Source organism: Patiria miniata, unplaced genomic scaffold (assembly GCF_015706575.1).
Source record: "Patiria miniata isolate m_02_andy unplaced genomic scaffold, ASM1570657v1 HiC_scaffold_5, whole genome shotgun sequence".
In the NCBI taxonomy this organism is placed as follows: domain Eukaryota; kingdom Metazoa; phylum Echinodermata; class Asteroidea; order Valvatida; family Asterinidae; genus Patiria; species Patiria miniata.
Window position 1 is genome coordinate 8,612,660 of NW_024037072.1, and position 27,554 is coordinate 8,640,213.

The 27,554-nt window shown below is 38.9% G+C and overlaps 1 protein-coding gene across 6 annotated transcripts in view; it reads left to right on the plus strand.

Annotated features, from left to right (window-relative positions):
• The window catches only part of LOC119740430, a 45,189-nt gene extending 22,419 nt beyond the window's left edge, over positions 1 to 22,770 (plus strand). For 4 of the 6 annotated variants that reach the window (XM_038215738.1, XM_038215737.1, XM_038215741.1 and 1 more), the window contains 3 exons: positions 8,345 to 13,190; positions 13,321 to 13,367; positions 18,610 to 22,770. In XM_038215738.1, the coding sequence (XP_038071666.1) occupies positions 8,345 to 13,190; positions 13,321 to 13,367; positions 18,610 to 18,708 (4,992 nt within the window). In that variant the 3' untranslated portion in view covers positions 18,709 to 22,770. Of the gene's footprint in view, positions 1 to 8,344; positions 13,191 to 13,320; positions 13,381 to 18,609 lie in introns of all 6 variants that reach the window. The other 2 variants (XM_038215739.1, XM_038215740.1) reach the window with 2 other exon arrangements.
• Positions 22,771 to 27,554: the final 4,784 nt, after the last annotated feature.

Sequence of the window (27,554 nt, forward strand, 5' to 3'; positions counted from 1 at the left end):
ATAAGGCTCTAATGAAATTCGGAATATCTCTTTTTTTTTTCAGAGGCGTTTGTGAAAAACTTTCCATCAATACATTTCTAAAATAAGGCACAGGTTGTGGTTAAAAAGATTTAATAACATTTACTTTTGTCTGCGTTCATAAGGTACCCTTCATGCCATAGACTTAATATTGAAGATCACCTTCAAATTGTCTGGAAATGTACACAGAATGAAGGCTTGTTGGTGTCTGTTCCTCGTTAAACTTAAAGATTTCCTTATTGTTAAGTAAAGGTATGACAAAAGACTTTCTGTTTTGAAGCAAGTCTTTTGACTGATGAACCTGAACCCGAGGTGACATGTGTTGCGCATTGGCTGTGGCATGCCACAGGAACTTGCCAGTTTTGTCTGGCTCCCTTGGTTTTTCCCATTTATTTATCTTGCTGGCTAACTCCATCAACGTGGGTCTCACCCCAAGCAACCTCTGTCAGATCTCCTGGGCTGGTGCACGGTTCTCCATGAGAACTAACAAGCCTGGTCTGAATGTCTTGGCTACGACTTGCAGTATAACACACGTGTCTATGGGGAGCGGCTTCATCTGCTTCCATAGACACGTGTGTAATTTGCAAGCCCAAGCCAAGTAATCTGGACGCGGCTTAACAGGCTGCTGGAGGGCACCATCCGGTGACCTTCACTGATAGGATTGGGGCCACCCTTGACCCCTCTCCCTGGCACAAGAAGAAAAAAAAAATTGGGCTCTTTGTTTGGAAATGTCTTGAAGAAATAAACCTTCCAGCTGGTCCTTGTTCCCATCAGACCACTCACATTCTTGGTTCAAGATTGTGGAGTAAATATGGTTGAAAAATGAACCTCTATATTTTTATTGGCACTTAGCCAAAGTGTGAAATTTGCCCTCCTTTCTTTGTCTGTGATTTTTCTCTCTGCACCAAGTATATTATGACCCCAAATATGTTAGGAACAGGGTGTTGCTAGACTAAATTGAAAGTGGAGGGCTGTTAACACAAAATTGCAAACAGACAATTCTAGGCAGTAGCATATCCAGGAAGTTTTCTATCAACAGCCCCCATCCCCAAAACAGAGATGTTGGCTGGACATGTACCAGTATCTGACCCATGGCATCCATTGAAGTGCTGTTCAATGCAAAGGCAGGACATTTTCTGACACTACGATGCACTATTCATAGTGGCATATTTGCTGACAGCGCCGTGATTTTTGCAAACAACAAGATTTTGCTGACATGAAAGACTAATTGTGGCGTTCTTATATTGTACCGGCAGCACTACCACAGACCTCCCCTACCCCAGAAACTCTGACTATGTTACACCATGCCATGCAGTACTGTTCATCAGGGCTGATTTTTTTACCCATAACTTGCCACTTTTTACTTCAAGAACGTCTGCAAGACATACTTCAATACTCTGTTTAATCAGTCATCTGATGTGAAGTTTCAATGTGTGAACGATAAGTTAGTTACATGTTTAGGTTTTAAAAAGGCAAGGTTTTAGTGAACAAACATTTCTGGCTGTCAGGTCTGATTACCCGTAAACCCTCTGGAGAACGGTAAGTGGTGGAAACTTGGCCAACACTCAAGGCTGTGTAGGTGAAACTGTCATGGAAGTGAGTGATGAGAAACAAATTCCTGGGAAATTGCACTGGAGACACTTTTTATGCACAGTATACATGTACATGTACATGTACCGGCACTAATACATTCGAATGTCTTTGCTTATTTTGAAATGTTTCAAAGTAGGCCTACATGTATGTTCCAAATAATAGAAAGGTGAATTTACATGCCAAGAATCTGACTCAACTGAAGAGAATCGAGTGCTCTGTTGAATTGGCCTGTTTTGGCCTAAATGCCTTGCCTGTAACTTGTAAACTACCGGTACCTGGTATGTGAAACCTGTTTAATTTCAACATAATCCAAGTTTAGATTTCAATAAACACAAGATAAGCTGTCTAAGGTAAGGAATTTGTATTGGACTTGCTTAGTTACTAATGAGGTGGGTCACATCACCAATAGCGGATAATAAATCCTTTAACAAGACTGAAATTTAACGAGATGTCAAAGGTTGACAATGACATTTAAAAAAACAAGCGTGTGTGTAAAAAGATAATTTGATATTGTTAAATGTTAATGATGCAAAGTTAACTCGTTGTTAAATTGTTTGAATAAAATGGATTGAAAAAAAAAAATTACAAATAATGTTAGGTACATGTACTTTTAAAAATAAATTACAGAATAATTTTCTTTAAAATTACCAGTATGTGACAATTTTTAACTCCACTTTCTGCAAATCTTCAAAGATGTTCAATTGAATGCGACATTGTTCAATGGGTGGTGACAACATTACTCATGTGATAAAATTGTGTATCTTAGTCTTTGACTGACCTCTGGCTTGGACTAGTACTTTACCTACCGTACATCTGTTTTGATCATTACTGGAATACTGCATGCATGGAATAAGTGCAAAGAAAAATGAAGGCCCTTGAAGTGCGTGTTACAGGGATGTCAATGCTATTTTATTTGGCCTCACCATTGGCCTTATAATGCAATTTGCATGTCAACTGGAGAGTCGTTTTGTTATTTTATTGTTTTACATGTAGTATTTTTGTGAATTTAAGGTTTGAATAAAAAAACAATAACCTCATGATGGACATGTGGGTTCCGGTGCAAATGTTTGATTATTTAAACATATTTTTTGTGGCTATAAAAATGAAAAGGTTCAATGCTTAATTAAGGTTGAATGAAGTAATCTATTGTTAATTTCTCGGAGCTATCAAGGAGTAGTCTGTTTCCTTACCTGATTTAACATGGGCCCAATTTCATAGCACTACTTAACAGTAAGCAGAAAAGTTGTGCTTACTATAACAGAAAATCATGCTGCTGCTTAAGCACTATTTCATGCTAACGGTAGGGCGCGCATGGAGATTTCTATTGTTACGTCACTGATTTAAGCAAAGTTTTCCTCTGGGGTTAAGCGTGTTTTTGCTTTGCTTACTGCTTAACGGTCTCTATGAAATAGATTGTTCATTGTTCATTGTTCATTTATTTTCCACAGTGCCACATTTTTAATGATCGTAATTAATACAAAAGATACTATATAAACAGATAGTGAGACTGTAGAGGAACCTACTAAGAAGCTAAGCTTGTAATCGTAGGCCCCTTGTATACAAATTTAAAGTTGCTTTTAATACATAAGACACAGGACAGACAATAGACAAGGACAATACACAAACTTTACATGCCAGTTAACAAGCAGGATAAGATTTGTTGCACGAGCAATCTCGAAGTTAATGGGTTACACGGGATCATAATAATTATACAACAGGGTCGATTTATATTTCCGTTTGAAAGTAGACACATTTTTGGATGTTTTCAGGTTCTTGGTAAAGGAGTTCCACAGCCTGGGTCCCTCATATCTAATAGTTTTTTGGGCTAAAGTTGTGCGAGTCAATGGGAGATGAAAATTAGAGACTTGACGAGTATAATGGGAATGAACATCAAAATTCCGGGTAAAAATTGAAGAAATGGAAGATGGTGAGGTGCCAGAAGCAGATTGATACATTAGAGACCCAAGCTGGTGGAAATAAATATCTTTAACTTTCAAAAGTTTGTGTTTGAAAAATAGAGGATCAGTATGGGCATTAAAATCAGTAAAATTAATTATTCGAAGAGCCCGTTTTTGTAAAAGGAAAAGCCTATTGAGATTACCGAGGGAACATGCTCCCCAGGCTAGAATACCATTACTAAGGTATGACAATATTAATGTATTATACAGGGAAACTAAAATTGTGGGAGGGATAAAATATTTGATCTTGTTGATGACACCTATGTTTCTCGCAATAATTTTACATAAATAATCTATATGATTAGTCCATGTTAATTTAGAATCTATATATAATCCAAGAAATTTAAGACAATCTACTTTTTCCATGGCCATGTCATTAATTAATATGTTGGAAGGGAGATTACTGGCAGTTTTACTAAATAACATATAGTTGGTTTTCTTAATGTTAAGTGACAGCTTATTAACTGCAAACCAATTACAGATAGATTTTAACTCATAATTAACTGTGTTAGTGAGAGTAGTCAAATTGCTATTCGAGATAAATAAGTTGGAGTCATCAGCAAATAAAATAAATGAAAATACATCAGATGATTTAACAAAGTCATTAATATAAATCAGAAAAAGCAATGGGCCCAAAATTGACCCCTGTGGAACACCACATTTTAGGGCCTTACAAGTTGAATTTGAACCGCCTATAGAAACATACTGTTGTCTGTCTGAAAGGTAACTTCTGAACCACTCTAGGGCTACTCCTCGAACACCATAATAAGAAAGCTTATATAGCAAAATGTCATGATCAATGGTATCAAAAGCTTTTGAAAGATCGAGGAATATCCCCAGAGTGTGTTCAGAGTTATCTATGGCAGTTGTTACTTTATCAACAAAATCAAGTATTGCATGTGTAGTTGAATGATTACTTCTAAATCCGTATTGACAGTCGGTTAAAATATTACATTTAGTAAGAAATTGGATAATACGAACATAAACACATTTTTCAAAAATCTTTGAAAAACAGGTCAAAATAGAAATGGGTCTATAATTGATAACTGAATGAACATCACCATTTTTAAAAATAGGAACAACCTTGGCAGTTTTAAGTGAGTTAGGAACAATGCCAGTTTTAAAGGAAGCGTTGATAATGTGGGTAATAGGTCTACTGATGGCAGTTATAGTGTTTTTAATAATAGAAGAATTAATCAGGTCGTGACCGGAGCTTGTTTTGTTCTGTAAATTGTAAACGATATCAATCACTTCCTGTTCAACTACTGGTTGTAAAAACAAAGACCTTGGGTTCGGATCATTAAGAAAATCAACAAATGAATCATGTGAACTTGGAATACTTTTAGCGAGATTAGGGCCTAAATTAACAAAATAATCATTAAAGCAATTTGCAATATGAGTAAAATCATTGATTAACTTGCCTTCGTGCATGATACTACTAATATGTTGAGAGGATAACTTATTATTAAGGACTGAATTTATGACCTTCCACGTGTTATGAATGTTGTTCTTTTCCTTCTCAAACTGACAAACATAATATTGCTTTTTAGAATTTCGTAAGAGACTAGTCAAAATATTTTTATATTTAATATATTTGAGTTTCCGCATGTTTGTCGGATTAGCAATATAATGACGATATAATTTATTTTTCTTGTTAATTGATTTAAGAAGAAGTTTAGTAATCCACGGGGCAGTTTGGTTAGAATTGGACTTTGACGTGGGCTTATGTAAATTAGGTGGAATATTTTTATCAACTTTATCATTAAAATTGTCAATAAATAAATTAAATGCATAATCGGGATTATCACAGGTAGTAATGTTAGACCAGTCGGTTGTATGCAGATCTTCTTTAAGCCTCTGGATATTGAAATGAGTGAATTTACGGGAACCAACATAGTTAAAATGATTAGAGGAGGCACTAGATTTATGAGAGGACATTATCATAAAAATTGGTAAATGATCGGAAATATCAGACAAAATTATGCCCGAGTTGTGAGATGGTAACACATTCGTCAAAAAATTATCAATTAGCGTAGCAGAAAAATCAGTTATTCTAGTGGGCTTATCAATTAATGGTAAAAAAGAATAAGAAGTAATGAGATCAGTAAAAGCCTGTGTGCTGGGGGCTGTATGATTGAGTAAATTAATATTAAAATCCCCAGAAATAATACAATTTTTGTTGGAAGATGTCATTCTACAGAACAAATTTTGAAAAGGTGGTAAAAAATCAAGTACATTGACAATTGGAGGTTTATATAAGACGCCTGTGATAATATCCTTAGTTTTGGGAAACGAAATTTCAACAAAAAGAGATTCTAAAACATCTTGAGAATGGGTAAGATCCTGTCTAATTTTAAAATCGAGGTCACAGGAAATATACAGAGCTACGCCTCAACCCATTTTCCCCTGTCTGTTATTAACAATAAGTTTATACCCTGGTAAAAAATAATAATTATGGGGATATGTTTTCAGCCAGGTTTCAGATAATGCGATGACCGAGAACTTATATTTCAATGTAAGCAACAAAAGTTTAAGTTGATCGAAATGTTTTTGAAGACTCCTAATATTGATATGAAGTAGAGAAAATCCATCAATATTTTTATAGGTCCCCGAGAACTGTTCACTAGAGTAGTATTGTGAATTGTTAAATAAATGGAAAGGATTATTTGGGTCAACATAATCAGGCATACTTTACTTTACAGGCACACACAAAAACAAGGAGACAAAGACAAGTAATTCAAATACTAAACAATTAGGTTAAGTGATTGAAATGAGCACTGATAATCAAATTATCCTTTTTAAAAGATGTATGGATCGACATCCAAACAGTATATTTGTACTAGGCCGCCACGAACAATATACACGACAATGTACATCAAAAAGAAACTATGCGTATTTTTACTAGTCGCGACACTCGCAGCCCTTGGTCCAGGAAGGGCAACTCAACATAGGCACTAACTAGTCCAACCATGGGAATTTGTCAGATAGTTATTTGAGTTTGTTGAGGTCGTCAGCACAGCCGATTATGATGCGGGCACCACTCTTTTTCCGAACTTCGATGCGTCCATCTTGGGTCCAGACTTTCTCCACCGTGGGAAGACGTCTGGCGGTGTTTAGCCAACCTTGTCGCACTTGCGTCAAACTCTCATGAACAAAAATGTTTTTTCCTTTAAATTTTGACCTCAGGCGGTAGAAGGAGACCGCGTGCCGTAGTCCAAAAATTTCACGACGACAGGTCTGGAACGAACATTTTCAGACTTATCCAGGCGCGAACCGATACGATGGGCGCGGTCAATACTGTTCAGGCCTAAATCCAGGCCCAGGTGGTGTTGCGCAACGTCGATAATCTTTTTGTGAGTATTCTCGATCTCCGGCGATGCTGGCTCAGGAATGCCGTGAACAATGAGCGTATTACGGCGACTGTATTGTTCTTGTTGCTCGATCCTTGATTCAAGATGGCGCACATCATGCTGCAGTTTCGCAATGTGTTCATCTCTTTTGATGAACTCGAGCTGCATAGCCTGGTGTAAGTTGTGAGATATAGCATCGGAGAGGGCAGGAATGATAAGGTCAAGAACCGCCTGGGACTTGAAGGCCTCAGATATAGCAGTAGCTAGGGCAATGGGGTCAATAGACGCTTCAGGGGTAGACACTGTTGCTGCCGAGGCTTGACGTTTTGGCGGCTCGGTAAGGAGGCTCGGTAAGCACAAAGTTGGCTGTTGAGCAGCGCTAAGAAATTGGGCTCTGGTTTTTGACACGCATTGAAGTGCTATCACAGTCAGCAGTTTGCAGCAGTTTAATTTACTTTCACAAAACTTTTAAATCTTTGCTTCAGCTCTTGTTGAGAAAAGGTACCATTTGTGTCTGATCTCCGAGTTTCCATGTCAGCACTGAACAGCTAGAGAGGGCCGACAAGACAACCGAAAATGGATATTGAACAGGAATCTTTGATATTGAATTTGTTCATATATTCATGCACCATATCATGGAAATCTGTTAATGTCTTTTGATTAAGTTGGGGCTTAGAAAATGTGACCGGCTCCACAAAAAAGGGTGTTAAGTCGCGCTGTGCATTATTGTGTAATGGTCCGCTCAACATCGAGATGGTGAACATTTTGTCAAAATGCGATTTTGTCATGAATGACATCTTTAACACCTACAGTTTCAGGTTTCATTCACAGATATGTTGATTTTGATGAACAAAGTGGATTAAAACCAACAATTTTGTGTGCATCGTTCTGTTGTTTGACAACAAAGCCGGCTATTTCAAAGCCTGTTTTCTCAGTTGTGTAATTTGAACTCCAAGGAAATAATTAATATGAAAATATGTCATATCTCAAGAACGGGAGGGACTATGGAGCTCTACTACATGTATATACCAAATAAAAGCTTACATTGTGGGCTTTCCAACCATGTATATAATTCAGTCTCACTTTTTTGTGACATAATACCCTTTTTTGTGGAGCCGGTCACAAATAGAGAAGATTTAACTGACTCAACTGAAAATTAGAAAAAAGGTAAGATTTTATCTTTGAAATGACTTGGTAGTACAGCTTAAACTGATCCTGTGTTGATATGACATTCGTAATTTTTTCCTTTAGGTGATATTTTCCAAGGATCACCTCAGTAATGAACATCTGTGCTAAGATTTTTCTGTGCTAAGATTTTTCTTGAAAGGCATAACTGTTCAAATGTACTACAATTATGCTGCAGTTTTAAGGTGTACATTTATCATGTAAACTTACATGTACCTTTTTTGTTTGTTTTTGTTACAGAGCCTTCATGGCATCTTGTCACCCCGTGAAAACAAGAAGTCAGCCAGTGAGGGGAGCCCAAAGCCTAATGGGATGTCATCACTAGAACGCCACGCCTCTAACTCCGATGGCAGCAGCGGTGAGCAGCCCAGAGCTCGCTATCAATACCAGTATGAGCAGCGCCCTCTCTACCATGATGATCAAATGACATATCGCAGCCGCTCTGCTGGTTACTCTGAGCAATCCGAGTATCACAGAGAAGACTACTATGGTAGGGATGACCGCATGCAGGTGGCCAAGCCTACATCCGCCCAGGGGAACCAATACGAGTCTCACTCTAGAAGGGAATTCAGGGGGGTGGAACAAGAGTGGAGTGGAAAACCACACCAGGGTGTCAGGTCAGCAGAGTTTGACCAATCTTATCAGAGGGATGCTCGGATCATGGCTCCCCAGAATGGCCAGCAGTATCGTAGCCCCACCCTAGAGAGGTCCACCTCAACAACATCCAGCAACGGTCACTATCTACCTGGACCGCCCAAACCACCCCGCCGCCAACAGTCTCTGAACCGCATCCATATCCCATCAGGCCCTGATTATGATGAGGATCCCAGGTCACGAAGTGACAGTGAGTTTTTCTCTACTTCTCCTGAATCGGGGAGCCCGAAGCAGTGGCAAACCAGCCCATTGATTGAGCCTCAGCGGGGGTTTGCCATTGTGGGGTCCCCTCAATCAGTACAAAACCAGAGTGTACCCCGTCAGCAAATACCACAGACAGTGGCCAGAAATCAAAACCATAAGGAGTATAACAGAGCAAATGCATATGCCAGGTCTCCAGAAATAATACCCACTAATCAGTATCCCCAGCAGAATCAATTCCCGAGAAAAGAAAGAGTCAGGTCACCAGCTTCACCCAATTTAGCCCCATCCCTCCCTCCAAGGCAGCCAAACATAGTAAGGCAGAGCTCTATGCCAGTGTCACATTCCCCACCACAGAATCTGCCAAGAAAACAAAATGTCCAACGAGCAGCATCTATTGGGAGGAGACCTGATGATTACAAGTTGCAGGACATGTCAAAAAATCCCAGGACTGAGCCCTACAATTCTTACAGACGCCCTGCTAATGCTGTACAGGATTCCCATTCACAGATGAAGGGCAGTGACCCCAAAACCAGGCCCGTCGGTGAACATAAAGGCCATTCCCAAAGGAGGCCTGAGCAGATGGGCAGGAGCCAACCAACACACATCCCTGAGAAAATCAGACAACGGAAGATCAGCTCCCCAGAGCAGAGCTCAAATGTGGATTCCAGAGATACAGAACGTCGCAGTTCAGTCCCACTTGTCACTACAGAAAAGTTCGTTGTCCAGGACAAACAGACAGCTACCTATGCGTCACCCCATCAGACCCATCCAACTAGTGCACAAAAGAAAGGTGGACTGGGAGCTCTTCTGATTTCTGACAAGGACCATGACAAAGTGACTGTGGAAGCTGTTGAATGGATGTCACAAGGCACTGAATACTTCTCCAAGCCAGAGTACGTCAGCGACAGTGGGATCAGCTCCCTCCGTGAAGTGCCTTCTGGGCCCAAGGTGAAGTCTTCTGGGCCTTCAAGACAAGGTGTCCCAACTTCTACTCGGGATCGTGAATATTCAATAAAACCCCAGTTGGCGTTTAATGAGGACACTGCACAGTATAAACTGTATGGGGATGGTCCCCTAGAATATTCCTCCTATGGAAACACCAGGGACAAGAAATTCCAGCTCCCGAAACCATCATCATATGAGCGACAGTTGTCAGAAGAACATCCTGGCTGGCAACGTCCTGTGTCACCTTATCACTCTTCGTATTCTTTGGAGAGAGAATTTGTGGAGCAGCCAAAAAGACGTTCCCCTCGTAAGGAATTGCTTCGTTCATCATCTCCAGAAAGCCCTGATCCTAATTGGGGGAGTAATGTTAGTCATGGCATGAGATCACGATCTGCTCAGCAATCCAACAGATATGATGCATGGCAGCAATATTCCAAATCAGACGGATCACCTTTGGCACAGTACAGAGAAGATGAAATAAATTCTCCAGTGGAGTATGCTGCCAAGATAAGCCATTATGACTTCCCGACAAAGCACTACTCAGCAGATCTAGAATCTACTAAACCTGCCTCATCTTCGTCCAGAAATGGCAGGGCACCAGTTGATGTTCAGCGCATCAAAGCCTCTCCAAACAGATACACATCTGAGACAGATGTCATTGGCACTGAACCAGCTATTGATGGTGGGGAAGCCTACTGGGGAATGGAATTCCAGAGGCCAGCAGAAAGGTTTTCACATCGACAGAGTCCTCCAGAGAAGGCATCAAGCTATCACAGCTCACAGAATTCGCAACAGTCATCTGTGGGGCCCAGGAGTAAGAGTCCAGTGTATTCTGGAAGAGGTTATGATGAGAGGGTTTCCTCCAATCGACCAGGTGCAGACATTCGTGAAAACCGTATCCAGATGACAGATGCAAGCGTCGTTCAAAGTGCCCAACCTGTAGAGAGGCAATCGCGTTATGATCGATTGAAGCAACATGCTGGAACCCAGAGGCGTGCTCAGAGTTTAGGCGGGGGCAGTGACACTCAACGTAGGAGCAAAAGCCTGACAAGGCTTGGCAGCCCCGACAAGATTCCTAGTAGCACTGAATTGCCCCAAAAGTCCTTGCAGAGTAAGTCAACAGATGATCTGGAAGAGCTGAAAAAGAAAGGTGTGTCTCGTGGAGCTGCTCTGTTCATCAGAATGATGGAGCAAGCCAGCATGGAGGAAGATGACTATGATCTATCTACCGTTGAGCCAGTGGCTATCGACAACTATGTTGGAACCCCTAAGTTATTCCAACCCCAAATCACCAAGACAGGGGAACCAATATTGGAGCTTAACAGGCCTGTGATGTCACCGGATTCTGATTCTAAAGTATCTGCTGTCAGCAGTTTTAGACTTGAATTTCCTAAATCAAACCACGAACCACTTCACTCAACAAAAATCAAAAGTTCTGTGGCCTATGCCTCCCCACCACCCAAGACTGAATTTTCAGACAATTCCCCACTTGTTATCACTCGTCGTGGTAAACAGGAAGTACCTGCTGAATGGTTGGAAAAACAGGACAGACTTAAACGCACCCCTGCTGTTGATAAACCTTCAAGCTCACTTACGAAGCCCAAATCTGATTCAGAGCAGTTTACAACAGTCCGTCATGGGAAACAGGAAGTACCCGTTGAATGGTTGGTAAAACAACAAAGCCTCAAACGTACCCTTGGTGGTGAAAATCGTCGAGCCCCTCTAACCAAATCAATGTCGCTAGATTCTGAGCCAATTATAGCAACAGATCAAAATAGTAATCAGAAAAAGCATGTCCGGTCTGTGACAAAAGGGGATCAACAGAAACGCTCCCCTTACGTTGAAAGTCCTAAAATCTCTGCAAGTAAAGCCCAGGCCACCAATTCTGAGCCAACAGTATATCATCACAGCAGGCAGCAAGTACCCACTCACTCACCGAAGAAAATAGATGTACCAAAAGGTACGCCTATTGTAGAGAAATCTCCCAGCTCACCAAGTAAACTCAACTCTCTTGATTCTGAGGCAATGCCCACTATTCGTCGTGGAAAACAAGTGGTACCTGTAGAATGGGTGGAAGTTCTGGAGCGTCTACGTGGCAAACCCAAAAGTCAAAGCAGTGACAGCCTTTCTCCTGTAGGCAGGCGGGATAAGGATCAGAGAGTCAGTGCTGACTTTGAAGATGCCCTCTCAGAGCTAGAACATATGTACTCTATTTTAGATCAAGAGGCAGATGATCTAATCTTCCGTAAGAGTAATAAATCCTTTGATCAGAGGATCGCAGAGCTTCCTCCTGCATTGCAGAAGCGCCTCAATGACCTTAAAGAGTATGCAACTTCCCAGCGTAACAAAAGGCGTGCTCGTCGAGAGAGGTCTAAATCTGACTTGGCATTGAAAACTAAAGCTCCTAGCAAAACACCAGCTTCTGATGGACAAAAGAAGCATGAGTTTCCTCCTTACAGGACATCAGGCAGTGCAGTAAAACCCACAAAATCTGCTTTTTTGGACATGCCTGTTAAAACCAGTGATCGTCGTCAACGAGCTCATCACCACTCTCCTCGAAATGAGCAGAGCAGCTCTGATGAAGAAACACCATCTCTGCCACGCAGCACTTATCAACTGTACAGGAAACCACGATCAGACAACAACCTAGGTCGTAGTTCTGACAGCAGTCCTGAATTGTCACACCGACACAATCATGCTTCTCAGTCCATTTTAGAGAGGCCAGGTAAAAAGTCTGACCCGCCAACCAGAAAGCCTGGCAGTTACTTTGAAGCAATCACAGGGTTGGATCTTCCCAAATACAAACCGAGTGCCAAGAACAGCGAGAGCAGAAGCCATAAACCAGTTGAGGATTCCCCAAATCACAACAAAGTGCAGGAAGTTGTGACCAAGTCCAGTGCTGCTGATGTTAACACAAGTCAATTTGCATTTGAGAAGTTGAATGCTGGTAGTCGACTGAGCATCGACTCGGTTTCCACAGTTGACAGCTTTCAGTTGTCCCAGCCGTTTGATGAAATGTCTTCAGAGTATCACAAGTTGTCTACTGACCACAGAATGGACATGGCTTCAGATGGGGACATCAGTCCAAGTCAGCAAAGCTCGTCCATGGAGTCACTTGTCCTGAGTGTTGCAAGCCCCGGCGGTGGCCCACTGCAGAGACAACCACCAAAGAGCAGGAGAAAGCAAGGAAAAGAGATCTCTACTGCAGACAGACAGAAGGCGGACGGTGAGAAGACAGCCAGCCGTGGTCCAGTTCCCTTGGCGACCTTTGATGAAGAGCTAGGTGAGTTTTGAAAAGTTTCTCCAAGGTTAATAGTTTGTTCACGTGTTACACAAAGTGTTTGTGAAATGCATGTCCTCTTGGCGTTCTAAATTGTTTTGTATGTGCATCATTAATTTGTTTGTAAATGTAGCTTCAAGCCCGCCTAAACTCAGCCCGAACAAGAACATTTTGAATGATGTGAGTAAAAGAAGTGAGTACATTTTTTGTGTGTGGCACTTTGAAAAGCTGCAAATTGCAAGCACCTTTCAACATTAAAAAGCAAAAGTTTATGCTTATGTCAGCAATAAAATGTAGGGCCACCCCATCTTACTCCCTATCTCTTGACCAAAGATGTCTTTAACTTTTGCATAATGATGAAGACAATTTGGTTGACTTACTGCCGTTATCCTTACTGACAAAAAAAAGTCTTGGGGATTTTATATAAAGAGAACTGAAGAGGTGCCATTATTTGTAGATTTGCATGTGCCTTGGGTAAAAGGGAACATTAAGTCACTCTCACCATGCACTTCAATGGACTGATCCAGTAAGCCCCTCCCACTGCGCACGTGGGCAAATTAACACGTGCTCCTCTCCAATGCCACACTGCATTTTCCTGCCGCGCGCATCATACGCGCGTGCACGCATGTCAGACATTTGTGCACGCACGTCGGACATAAATCACGGCTGTGATTGGTCAGAACACCTTGGGGCGGTGCTTACTGGATTGGTCCATTGCCAGAGAACTATTGGTGTGTGTGCACCAGGCTGCTGCACTGAGTATGTATGCCACAAGTTTGCTATGAATGACCAACTGAGTGACTGTGTAAATAAGTGAGATTTCACATAGGGGCCCTAGCTGAGAGTGAAGTGTTGGGAAAATGGAGGTGATGCACTTGCTGGAATAATGCGGATACAGAGCGGAGCTCTCTAATTTTTGCAGAAGCGTAGAAAGGTCACAAGCAATAAAAATAATATAAGGCATTTAGGCCTACATGGCCCTTTAAAGCGTCTCACGATTGAAACCAATAATACCAAGGTAATTGATATCTTGCCGCAGCCAGGTACTATCTGGCATTGGCAAGACAGTAACTTGCTAGATACCGGTAGCTGTGATCTCGCTGCGGTGAGTTACTGTCATTTAAAACGCTGGTAGTAAGACCGTGGGATATTAAGACACGATTTTGGCGATTTTGTAACTTGCAGCAGGGAGATAGTATCTCGCAGCAGGGAGATAGTATCTCGCAGCAGGGAGATAGTATCTCGCAGCAGGGAGATAGTATCTCGCAGCAGGGAGATAGTATCTCGCCGTAGCGAGATAGCAAGTAGGAATTTTTCTTGTTATTTGTGGCCCTTCTACGCTTCCGTACATTTTCTTCACTGGCACAATTTCAATAAGCACAGTGTAGGTTGACTAATCTGGTGACCACAAAAATAAGACTTAAATACTGACATGGTATAACATTGACAGGCAGGTTGTAGGCACGCACTCACAATGTCAATGTACAACTTCATGTGCATATGGGTCATTCTATAAATTTGGGGTCCACTTTGTCTCCTGTCCCTGTTATTATGACATCTATGATTATATAATTATGCACTCCTAAATGCAGTCCTTCTCTATGAATGATAATGAATGGGAAACCACATACCCAACAATTTGTAATGATACTAAGTTCTGAGTTAACATTAACGGGGAAAGAAAACATGTCACACTTTGGACCCCAAATTTATAGAATGACTTGTGTGTAAAAATTCACATGCACCTCGATTATGAGCACATTTAACATTTATACATCGTGCTGAAACTTGCAAATTGCTCTCAATGACAACATGCTCAGGCTGGTTGGGGGTGGGGTGGGATTGAAACACATCCATCCCTACTTGAAATCCTGTGTATGGGGCTGATGTGTTGGTGTCTTGAGATCACTGTTTGACCAGGTTATTATATTCTTGAAGGCATAAAGGTGGATTGTAACTGACAAATGGTCTCTTTCTGTTGTTCAGAGTGAGGCTTTTCTGCTTTTCTTTTTTCATGATATTTCCTTATTAATTGCACTGTTCTGTGTGACTGTGGTATCAAAATTGTTGTCACTTCAAAGTCTTCATCAGTCATTTGTTGTGGCGCTTTCATTTAGAATTGGTTGAAATTCAAACGCTCTGTATCTTAGATTTTGATCTCAAGAGGCTACCGTGTGATTTAAGGCCATATTAATTTATGCACCAATGCTGTTTAATGGTACTCATGAAATCTTACATGTATTTCACATGATAAGCAACACTGCAGTGCATGTCACCGATAGCAGTAACACTAAAATGGAACTTGGTATGCACTTTTCTACAAAATCAGATACTTAGCGTAGCCAACACCTACAGTGTTGTGTGCAACACACCCTGATGTGTACAAGAATTTATAAGACTGAAATCATTTGTTAGGCTCTAATCGTTTGATTGGTTCGGTGGTTTGGGTGCTCATCACATAACATACCGGTAATATGCAGCACTTACATGTACATTTTATAAATTGTTGTCAGTAACAAGCTTTGTACTTTGGCAGCAACTGAAGTCTGTCTGAAACAAAACAGAAAGAATACTTACATCGAGTTAGTTATCGGGTGATGGGATTTGTTCATCGTACAATTTGTGTGTTGCTTGGGTTATTATTCCTACTAACTCAGTAGAAACATACCGGTACACCTCATCATAATGAAGTAAATGTTTAATAATCTTCACTATAAGGTTGTGGGTGATTTTGTTGTTGAATATCATTTTCAAAGCTTTGTACTTGTAGCACTGTGAGGCGATCAGTACATGCACATACCGGAAGTTACAAATCACGTTTTAGTTTCACATACATGTACCAAAAGTAGCAGGCTTCAAGATTTTTACCGCTCATTTTGAATTGTCTTGCTTCTGAACAAAACCAGTCCAGCAATACTTAGCATTAGTGCAGCTAACCCTTGCAGTAGGATTTTAGGCCTGTTAACGAAGAAACTGCATCCCAGCCTCAGCTTTTAAATAGTTGCTAGTCCTAGCTTTGCAGTCACGTTCACAGAATTGTGTCCCAATTTTTTTGGCCATATCGTTTTTTGCAATAGAAGTTTCATCCGTTTTGAAAACGTCTTTTGGAATTTTGAAACTTTCTATATTTAACTTTTTCTGCAAGATCACAGTTACAATTTTTGATATTTTAATTTTTCTTTATTTACAAAAAGTTTGATCTGGGTTTCAACACCTGTAGGTACTATTAAATTTTTGTGAACTGAATGTAGTCGCTTGTCATGATCATGGCCTCAAAAGTCTCATTTGCTCAGTACATGTGCATACAAAGTTGCAAATTCGCACTGCAAAAATGTGTCTCGGTGTCACATATTTTCTCCTTTACTTTGGTTCTAAGTATGTTCTATGTGCATAAATGTGGGTGTGGCTATGACAAATGATAGTCTTTTGTACAATGTCCTCAACAGAATATTAACATGATGCCAAAAAAATAACAGTAGTGGAAATACATGTATTAAAACCAACATGCAATAACACTAAGCCATGTATTACATGTAGCAGGGTTCCCACGTGATAATAACCATAAAACCAGGCAAAATCTAACACAAAAATGATCCCACAAAAAAAGTCTAGATGTCTGTAGACTCCACTAATCAGACTGATAAATACATAATCAGACTGAAAAATACATGGTTATATATGTATGAGCTAAAAGAAGCAGATCTGGTGCAGGTACCGGTACATGTACCCATATTTATAACAGTCAGTAAAGGTCCATGATTTGTTTTTGCCATTGTGATGTTTCATTGCATATTAGTTGTTTATGACTCAGAAAAAGGGTGGGGCTCAGAAACAGGCAGAAAACGGTATCTTTGTGTAATTGTTCAGTTCGTCAGATGTGCTCTTGATAGTTCGAGGACGAAAAGAATACTTTTTGAAATATTGAGCTCACGGATTACTCTCCGAGCCTGTAAATTGATTTTCATTGATTTTTCACCATGCAAACCTCTAGGCCTGATGTTCACTGTTGAGACATGTATAGGCATGCAAGTGCTCAGACTGACATTTCTTGTAACGTGTTTCGTTCTAGCTGGCATTTCTCGTTAAGTGTTTCTAGCTTGATCTCCAAATAATCCCCACATGCCGAGTTCAAATTCCGTAGCTGATGGCCACCAGTGTGTCACTGAATGCATATTACAGACTGCCTGGTCAATGCCAGTGGACTCAAACAGAGTTTCAGTTATTCATTTATTTTTATATTCCCTGAACTCCGCACAGTAGGAGATTGCAAAGGTTTGCGTGGCATTTTGATTGAGTCTGAAGACACTGCCATGTAAATGTCAGCTACATATGTATGAGTTCACAGTTAAAGAGTAAAGACATCTGGTAATTTTGGATAATTTATTCAGAGAATAAAATAACTTGCAAAGGATTACATTTAGACCACGAAAGGTGAGTTTAGCTTTGCTAGGCATCTATCTCTTTTGTATATTGTTTGGTTGTGTTTACATGTGTAACATTTCTTTATGAATTTGGTGTTTTGTAGTCAAGTGTTAAACGTTTATCTGTCTGGTTTGCATGTATCATGTGTGCATGTTCAATATTTGTAGATTTATTCACTGTAAAATGGTGACGGGATAAGTGCTAAGACTAACGCTTTAACAAAAACCAAAATGACCCTTTTTAACGTTATTGAAAACAAAGAAAGAAGGAAAATCACATCTTGTCAGTTTCCCTTGAGATTGTCTTCATCTCATAATTTTATGAAGTAAATGTTACTAATTGATGTTGCACTGCCTTTGGAAAGGGGAAAAACTAAAATGGTTTGCTAGGTTGCTTGCTTCGCTTTCCTGCTTTGTATCGCAATGTAGTTGTAGCAGTGGTAGTCTAATTAGTGCACAAGGTGGCGGGGTTATCAATAGTATGGTATTGTCTAATGAAATACAATCGTCAATAATTTCATGAAACATTTACTTAAAGTTTGTACATATTTTTCTTATCTACAAAATTATTTTTGGAACAAAATTGCCGTAAATATTCATCTGAAACGTAAACACCAGTTGAATATATTTTAATAAACAAGAAAACATGAAAAAAGTAACACAAGCTTCGCATGAAAATAGAATTCCGTTTTACCTGAAGTTACACTGGTGTATTTTTTTACTGTGACATTCTTAGGTATTGAATTTGGAAGCACCCTTGTTTACGACAGTTAAACCCTACGCAGGATGCACAGTCGCCCTCCAAAAGTTGTTGAACCCTACATCTTTCCCATTTTTGGAATTCACCAAGGGATCTATTTTGCTATCCCAGGAATGTACCGTTTGGTAATAAACATCAAAACTAAACTAGGAGGTTTAGTTTCTGTATCACGGCAATACTTTTTCATTAAATAGTGATGAAGTGATTAAATTGTGCCTTCCACTGTGTCCTCTCAATACAGAAAACAGACCCAGCGCCTTCGCGGGTATCCTTCACCTCCTATCTTGGATCGATTCGACTGATGTCTAAAGTTCCATCGTCCACCCCTGTCAACGTCTAACACTCGACCCATTCCGAGTTGGCTTGCCTTTGTTTGTTAATACAGCCATGGGCTGTAGGACTATGCCCCAAGTTATGATTTAGGATTTGTAGCTTTATGGATTTTAAGGATTTAGCTTTAAAGCTACATTTTACCGCTATGGCCTCAAACAAACTTGTGTTCATACTTACAGGCAAGTGTAATATAAAGAATGCCTCATTCCACAAATATATAGGACCAGTGTACTGTAAATTTACGTAAGCTACAAGAATTTTCTCTCATGTTCAATCGGAATAACTTACACAGATTGTATTTGAGACCCTTTCTTTCTTAAATATTGAGCTGTTAATGAATTTAACACCAAAACAGTTAGGGTAAAAACCATGCCTTATATAAAGCTGTGAAAAAAACAAACCGGGGCTTGGCCTGTTGAAGAAAAGTTGTTTCTGAATTGTATGTTTTCAACTATGCTTTCAATTCTCTTGAAAAAAAGTGTAGATATTAAAGTGTTGTTTACATAACTTTTGTGTAACTTTACTAAAGTAAAAGTCAGTTGCACTTATACCGTCACCATTTTACAGCGTGTTTTGCTGCTGTTTGTGTATGCAAAGGGGACCATTTGTTGTATTCTTAATCTTAACTAAAGTTGCATGTAATTGCTCTATTGTTGTACTCACCTGAACATGTATTTTGTTGTTAACATTACACATTAATATTTCGGATTTGTGTGAGTTTGTGTACTTTCCCTGTAATATGTGTGAATGTTTTTTTTTTTAGGATAGTAGAACGGTTTCCTTGATATACATGTATAATGTTCACCATACAATTCCTAAATTGACTAATCAGAAACCGGCTTAAAGATTTCAGGTTTTGTGGAATTTTGCCAGTACTACATTTGATGTTTACAGTCTAAAATCTTTTTACTAACTCCAGTTGATCGCCATCTTTAATTAGTGCCTTCTTCCAAAGTTCAGAAGTCTGGAAAAAATATTCATTTCTCATAGCAACCATGTCGTACGGTTCAAGTGATTTCATTGGCTGAAAGTTCAGTAAATTTTGGACACAAGAGGGCAGTAGTCATGTCTGACTGGTAAATTGAAAAACAGTACATGTAAAGGTGATGTGAATAACACTGTAATGGTAGTCCCAGTTTCCTGAAATTTTCACTCCGATACAAAGACATTTTCATATGCAGTCAATTAAGGTGCTTGGTACTAAGGTGCTATAACTCAAACTATTAGCAGGGGCATTGGTTTTTATATCGTTTTTGTTGAGCCTGAAATATATTTACAGCATGTTTTTAACCATATACTTATTAATATGATTTTGATATATATCCTTTTTATATAATCCGTATATTCCTTTTGATATTATATTCTTTATATTATCAATGAATATGTATTCAACTTATATATTATATGAACAAGAAAGTAAGTTTGCCTTAGGATATTGATGGTATTGGAATTTTAGCGTTTTATAGTGTTTGTCATTAGATGGTTCACGATGTATGTATATCATGCCCAACTTTCTCTATGAAAATGCATTGAAATTTCAAGGCGATTGAGCACAGAAAACAGAGTTTTTTTGTTGGCAGTGCTAACATTTCATGTGACGAAACTTGTTCTGAGCTAATTTTTGCCAGACTCATGACTTTCACAATTGATTCGTATATATACACCAATATTTTTACAGCAGTATTATGATGATAAGACATCCATTGCCAACAACTTTAAATGATTTAGATGACACAGATAACAGCATTCAGACTGTGAGACATTTAGCCAAGGTTTAGGGTAGTACTCTGTGTATTAATGAAACTGTAAATACATGTATTAAAAAAAAAAAAAAAAATTGAAAGCTAATGATCAAATGTGGAGTAGGCCTACAGCTTGCCTTACCTTCACTTTCTATCGGGATTTCAATTCCAGCTGTTAATTTGTTTGTGAACAAATGTTGACATAGTCTCAACACTTGGTTAGTAGATGATTAAGAAAATCATCAAATCTTCAATTTGTATTTAAGACCTTTAAGATGACAGTTTATCTGTGACAAAGCTGGAAGTACAAGTCATCACATGTAAAGTTTTGTAATTGAGGTCGGTGATCTGAAATGAGGCTTGGATATGGCCGTGCAAGATTTTCTTCCTTTAGGCCTACAACCTAAATAAGCAGAGTGATCTAACCAAGCTTTAGAATTTGAATTCATATTCCAACAGAAATGAAGTAATCAGACATTATAATGACTAAATTAACTCACTTTTGCTAGTGATTTAAATTATATCGTTATTGTCAAGTCCATAATTTTTAATTGCTTATAAGCATTGCTTTAAAAGGGTGTGACCAATTATTTGTAGGATAATTTGTGTTAAGTCTAGCTATAGTAGATTAAACTTTTTTCAGAAAACTACACAAATTTAGGATCTTTAAACATATAGCTCAGATTTTTTAATGTAAAATATAGCCCTTTCAAGAACCATTTTATTTTTTTTTCAGTTATGAAGTGCATTTAGCATTAAAAAGGAATTACTAATAATCTTCATGCGTTTAGTGCAAACTTTTATGTTAATAGATTTTTTTTATTTCAATTATAAATACAACCTATAATCTAGAAACTTATTACCTTGGGTTGAGGGTTGAAACATTTGTATTTGGAAGATTGATTTTTGTCTCACATTGTTAGATTTGGAAAACAATTAATGCTGCTATAGAAATAGTAAACTTAGGACATATCGTGATTAGCTCATAGATTAGTAATGTATTAAAAGTGTCATATGCAGATAAGGGGCAAATGTAGATAAAGTTGGCATTCCTATGGCATTGTTGGTTGGGTAAAATGGGAAACTCCCACTTTAGTATGAATTTATATTTATATGCACAATGCCAATTCCGAGATGGGCATGTTTGTTTAAGGGATAAGGCTTACACTGTTGTGCATAATGGCAAAGAGCCTCAATAACCAAACAAATGCCTTAGCAGACAAGGTCTAACATGAGCATTTTTTTTGTTCACATTTCCACTAACTGCCATGCAACATTGTTTTCGGAAACTTCCAAGCTGCCTAGATTCCAACATTGCTTGGGACAATGGTGCTACTATCCGATTTTGAAATTCTTCTGATCAAGGCCATTCATGTTTGATTGGATTATAATTTAATTGAATAAATATTTAATTTTGTACACCTACCGGTATAGGCCTACACAAATTGAAGGCGTTAGTGTTGTTAAATAGAGTATGCTATCGATTTTCACTGCCATTTTGCAGGATTTATGCCAACTTGTTAATTAATTTGTACACCTTGTAAAATATTTGACAGTAATTTAGCTAGCATTTAGAAATATGCTTTATCATGACTGAGCATTGATGGGAAGTGACGAAAGTCCATTTCAAGTTTCGTTGATAAATGATTATATTGATGTCATCCCCTTCAAACATAAGAATGGTGACCGCTGATGAAAACTTTTCATTTATGTTAGATACATGAAAGCTAATGTTTTAACCGATAGAATGCACAACTCAGTAAACTTCATCTGTGTTGTAAGGTTCATTTCATACAAAAACTTTGTGGTCATAGTGTCTCAATTGATTTGCAAAAAGAACTCAAAATAGTGGGGGAGAAAAGGGTTATTAATACAGACCAAAAAGGGCTCTATCCTTTTCAGAGAGAACCTGGCCTTTCTAGTATTGTGAAGGATTTGATTTTTGTATTTACATCCTCTAGACACCATTAGATTTTAGGCGTTATTTTAAATATTGAATGAATAGATTTCCATATACCGTATTAAGAACTTTGGTATTAACTTTTTTGTTTATTAAATAGTTGCCTTAGGCCTATACCTATAACATCATTCAATAGTCTTGCACAGTTTGTTGCATTATTGCCCATAATTATTCAGTACTAATGTTTAACATGTAAGCATCCATTACCGAATCAGCATTCTTTGGGAATTAGCTAGTTCGACACTATATTAATCAGTGCGCTGCTTTAATGTTGTATTCATTTTTTTATATTTACTCATTAATATTTGTACTTAAAATGTTGCATGGAAATTAAAAATATGCTTGTGGTGCATGAACTATGTCTTTTTGTTGGATTTAAAGTGGCACTTTCCTCCAGTAGTTAATATATTTGACGGACTATGATAACCAAACTTTCATGAGCTGCTATAAGCAAGTAGCAAAAATGTAGCTTTCATAATATTTTGGCTGGAAAACAATTTTGTGTCGCCTAAATAAAGTTTTGTCCTAAATTCTGTATATATGATCGTACAAACCAGAGCTATTTGTGGGGTACTGCACCCAAAGGGAACAAAGGTGCCGACTTGTAGCCCACAATTTTTCCTTTGAAAAACGGTAAAAAAAGAGTGAATTCTAAAGAAAAGGGATAAAAGGACAACAATGCAAGTACCCCAGAACTCCTGTCGGCTGGAACGTCCATATCACCGTATAAATATATTAAAGGTTATAGGTTAAGTTTTTGAAAGAGGTGTATAATTTCTACATGCTTTCAAGGATTTGGATGAATTTCAGAGGCGGTGACCCTTAGGTTGGAAGACACACTTCTTCATGGGATTATTGAGGTCAAAGGTCATGTAGGGGTTAATAGAGATCATTGTTCGAATATGCTTCGAATGTTTTGTGTCTGCAGAATTTGATGCATTTTAAATGTAACTTGGATGGAGTGATCCTTGGGTTGGGTTTCATGACAAGTCTTTCGAACTTGGAGGTCAAAGGTCATCTAGGGGTCATTTGAGGGCGTTTAATGCACAAAATTGATTTTTTTTTAAGAACACAAGATTGGGATCCACCGCGAAGAAAGGAAACACGTGCGATTCGCGGATCAAGTTGTTTGATGAGCAAACATTTTCACTTCTTAGCGCGGCTCCATAAAATATGCCATTAGTAGACAGATAATGAATGTTTATGAGTGCAATGGTAAGAATAATTTCATGGGGTGACAAAGGGGAACGTTTGCCTCGTGGAATGGAACATTGCATCTGTTACCAGCTGAATGTCTTACCTTTGTTGCACGGCTAGTGTAGAGGCAATCAAAATGGTAGGACGGTTCCACTAAATAGGCTGAAGGGAAACAAAAGTGGACTCAATTTTAGGTGAAGACATCGATGTTCAGCTAAGTATTTGGTCTCAGTAAAGAAGTACTCACCCTGCCATTTTCAAGTTTCACCATGTACGAAACTTTAGGTTTTGATTTAAACTTAGTTGCTATTCCTCTAACAACACAAAAGTAATTCACTTTTGAATACAACATCGACCGAAAAAAGGTTTGACAATGGAATAAATTACAGACAACAATCATCGCGGGGTAGACTGGTTGTCGCCCCCTTCACGATAAATAATGTAGGGACCGGGGACCAGGCTATATTTGTAAGGTGCATCTGTTTGTGCGCCAAAACTAAGAACCGAAAGAAACCAAACACGTCTTGGTGAAGTTTCGTTAGAAGAGAAGGATAAGAAATTGTTAAAGAGCAAGGTCAGTCTGTTTTCGATAATAAACTCCCATGTTAGGCCTATCAAGCCCCTACAAGCATAACAGCCGGCTGAAAGTGATGCATTTGATAAATGTCCTTTACTGTATCATGTCAAAACTGGATGATATAAGCTTTGCATATTTAGTGCATAAATGCGTTCATAAAGTAGTTGTTTGTGAGGCAGGCTAATTGATAAAATATCGTATTTTACTAGAGGGGGCCTCAAACCCAAGCCGATTACTGTCATAATGAATGATCTCTCAGTGGCACCGCTGACACCAACTCTCCTCTCAGAAGAACTAGAGGGGGGGGGGGCGTCAAACCCAAGCCGATTACTGTCATAATGAATGACCTCTGGCACTGCTGGCATCAGCTCTCCTCTCAAGAACACCACAACGTACTGATAGAAACACTTAGTAACAAATTACTTCACAAAAAGAACAGTGATTTCTGATCATCCCATTTCAACATCCTATACCCCCATCCACCCATCCAAGAGTTAAACAGTTTAGGCGGTAAGGGAAAGTTGCTATGCTATCACTTTTGTCTCAGCCTCTGAAGGAACAACTTGTACTGAAGTGGCCATGGATTCATGTCTAATACTTCACAAATTTCTTTTCTCGGTGTCTGTCTTTCTGGAATCTTTCTGATTTTTTTGACCGAAAACTAAAAGTACATTCGATTTGGTCTTTCGTAAAGAGTGTTTTCAATTCATGTTGTGCATAAATTTGAGCGGAGTGCGTTCCGGGGTGCCACGCCATAATGGGGTTCGTTTGAAGTAGATAAAAAAAAAATGCTACGTGCGTGCGTGCAGGCGCGCTCTTATTTGACCCCACAATGTCGAGCCATTACCAGAATGTTCTCAGACAGACAGGATTAGAACAAAACATAAATAATTATGCTGTCAATTCATGAGTTATAGAAAAATAGACGTTAGATCTTGGATTGATTCCAACACTAATAACATCATCATGGAGAAATGTGGGCGTGTCCAGTGAGTGAAACTAAAACAATTAAGTTTTCAGATATGTATTTTTAAAGGGATTGTGTAATTGAAATACAAATAAATAATATCACGTGTATGAAGGTGAACCTATATAACAGAATATTATACATTATAAAAAAAAGCAAGGACGGAAGGGAGGGTGGTTGGGTGACTAACCGCACCCCCTCCAATACCGACCAATGTTAATTATTTACATATAATAAACACATCGTTAAATTCTCAGAAGATCATCACTCATTACAAACATTGACTCATCACTCCAGAGATGTGGTCTGTCCATGTGTTGACTGCAACGTCTCATCCACTCCCCCTCTCCCTTGAAAAAAATGTTAGACTTCCACAACAAGTCATGTCAGCGACCCCCTTTGGAAATCCTGCATCCGCCACTGAGTCAATAGGACATTTTTTCAACTACATGTTTTGAATAACAATTAAACAAATGACTATTGTGTTTCAGGTTGTTCAATATATGATACAGGAAGTTCCCTCTTATAGTTGTCATGTCACGCAGACATGTCACGTAATACACAACCAATCTGAACGCGACCCTTGTTGTACAGGAGGTCAGTTTGCACAGATACCATTGTTGTTGAGAATAGATATGGTTCTCTTTTTCACTCAATGGAGAAAAATTGTTTAGCCTATTCCTGGTATATGGTTTCCGTGCTCCGCTGAAAAAAATTCTATGACGTGAACTTCTTTGTGATGAAGAATTACGGAAAGCTACTTTAAATTCATTAAAAATCTATTGATCTGTAATTTTGGTTCACGATAAAAAGGCAGCTCGCGCTGGGAAAGCGACTTTGAACGAGAAGACAAATAAAACACAGATACAACTTTGCGCTCTATACTAAAATAAAAACGACTACGCACTAAAAATACAGTTTTGTCCTGTCAGAATCAGGAGCAGGACACTACTAATTAAAAATGGTATATAGTTTAATGTCATATTGGGCTACTTTAAAAAATTACAATTCACTTTATAAAAAGTATTTAGTTTTTGTAATTATTTTACGATGTGCCACGCCCAAATAAGCTTCATATATCTGGCAAGTTTCGTATTAAATAGTTATCTATCAAACTAACCTCTTAATTCGTGACCAGCGCATAGCGCCTGGTATTATTCAGGCCCGAAGGCTTGGCTAACATGAGGCCGTCGACATGCAGATTTTTCATTTCACACACAAAAACCCACAGAGGTGGAGGCCCAATCATCCAATTTTGTTAAATTCAACACCAACTGCAAAATATTGTTCCCGTCCGTTGAATTACAATACTTCGTCTCCACAATGCGCCCCGGGCCAGCTAGCATCTGATGATGAGCATCATAATGTAGGCAAGAAAATCTTGAGAACTGCAGATGCCGTGAAACCTATTAAGAAGATAAGACGCTGCTGCGTCTATCCACAGCTTATCTGGCGCCCAGATCCAGTGGCTGGAGATCAGGTTGAGGACTTCAAGTTCCAGGAATTTATGTCGACAAATAAAAGTGCATCTCGCGGTATATAGCACAGGATAAAAGGTCGCGGGAGATTGTGTCGAAATGTGTTTTTATTCCTCCATGGTCGAACAGAGTTAATATTATATTATTACAAGAGACCCGGAGTGACCTTATATATGGGTCCAATTTGGAGGGGGGTGGGCACTTCAAGGGAAATCGTGTCTAGAGGGTAGTCTAAGTAATAGACAGACTTTCTGGAGGGGGCACCTAATGTGTTTTTAATTTAAAAAGGGGGAAAAACCTCTCCGGGGGGGGGGGGGGGGGGCTCGAGCGGATGCTACTTAGGTAGACTATTGTACTTGTATTGAGATTGTTGCCATTCTCACCAATACATTTTCTACCAAGAAATGTTGGTCTGTTCCTCGATCGAATTATATAATATTGTTGATTCTCTATTGTGGTTGTATAGTTTGATTTGTACAAAATGAACATGGCCACACTTTCAAGTTCCAAATTGAAGTTGGTATGCACATGAAGGAATAAGAATGTTCTTATTTCCATGGTATGCTCGTGTTTTGGGTTTGGGATTTGGCACTGAAAAAATAAGGAAAAAATATTGCAACCTGACGCCAGTTTTTTCTTCATATAAATTATCATCTCAGTGAAGGTCATTCATTGCAAAAATGATGATAAGACATGAATCTGGGACTGAGAAACATTTCCAATTTTCAGGTTGCAACATTTTTTCCAAAAAATAATTAAAATAATACCCAACATTTAGCTAGGCTTGAGTGATTTTTGTCCATCTTTTCCCATTTTCTTACAATATATATATTATAGTAGTCCCGGCAATTACCGTTTGAAAGAAAATGATTCAAATAAAAAAAAAACCGGACGCAGAGTGGAGTAAAAATGGAGTGGATAGCACGAGAAAC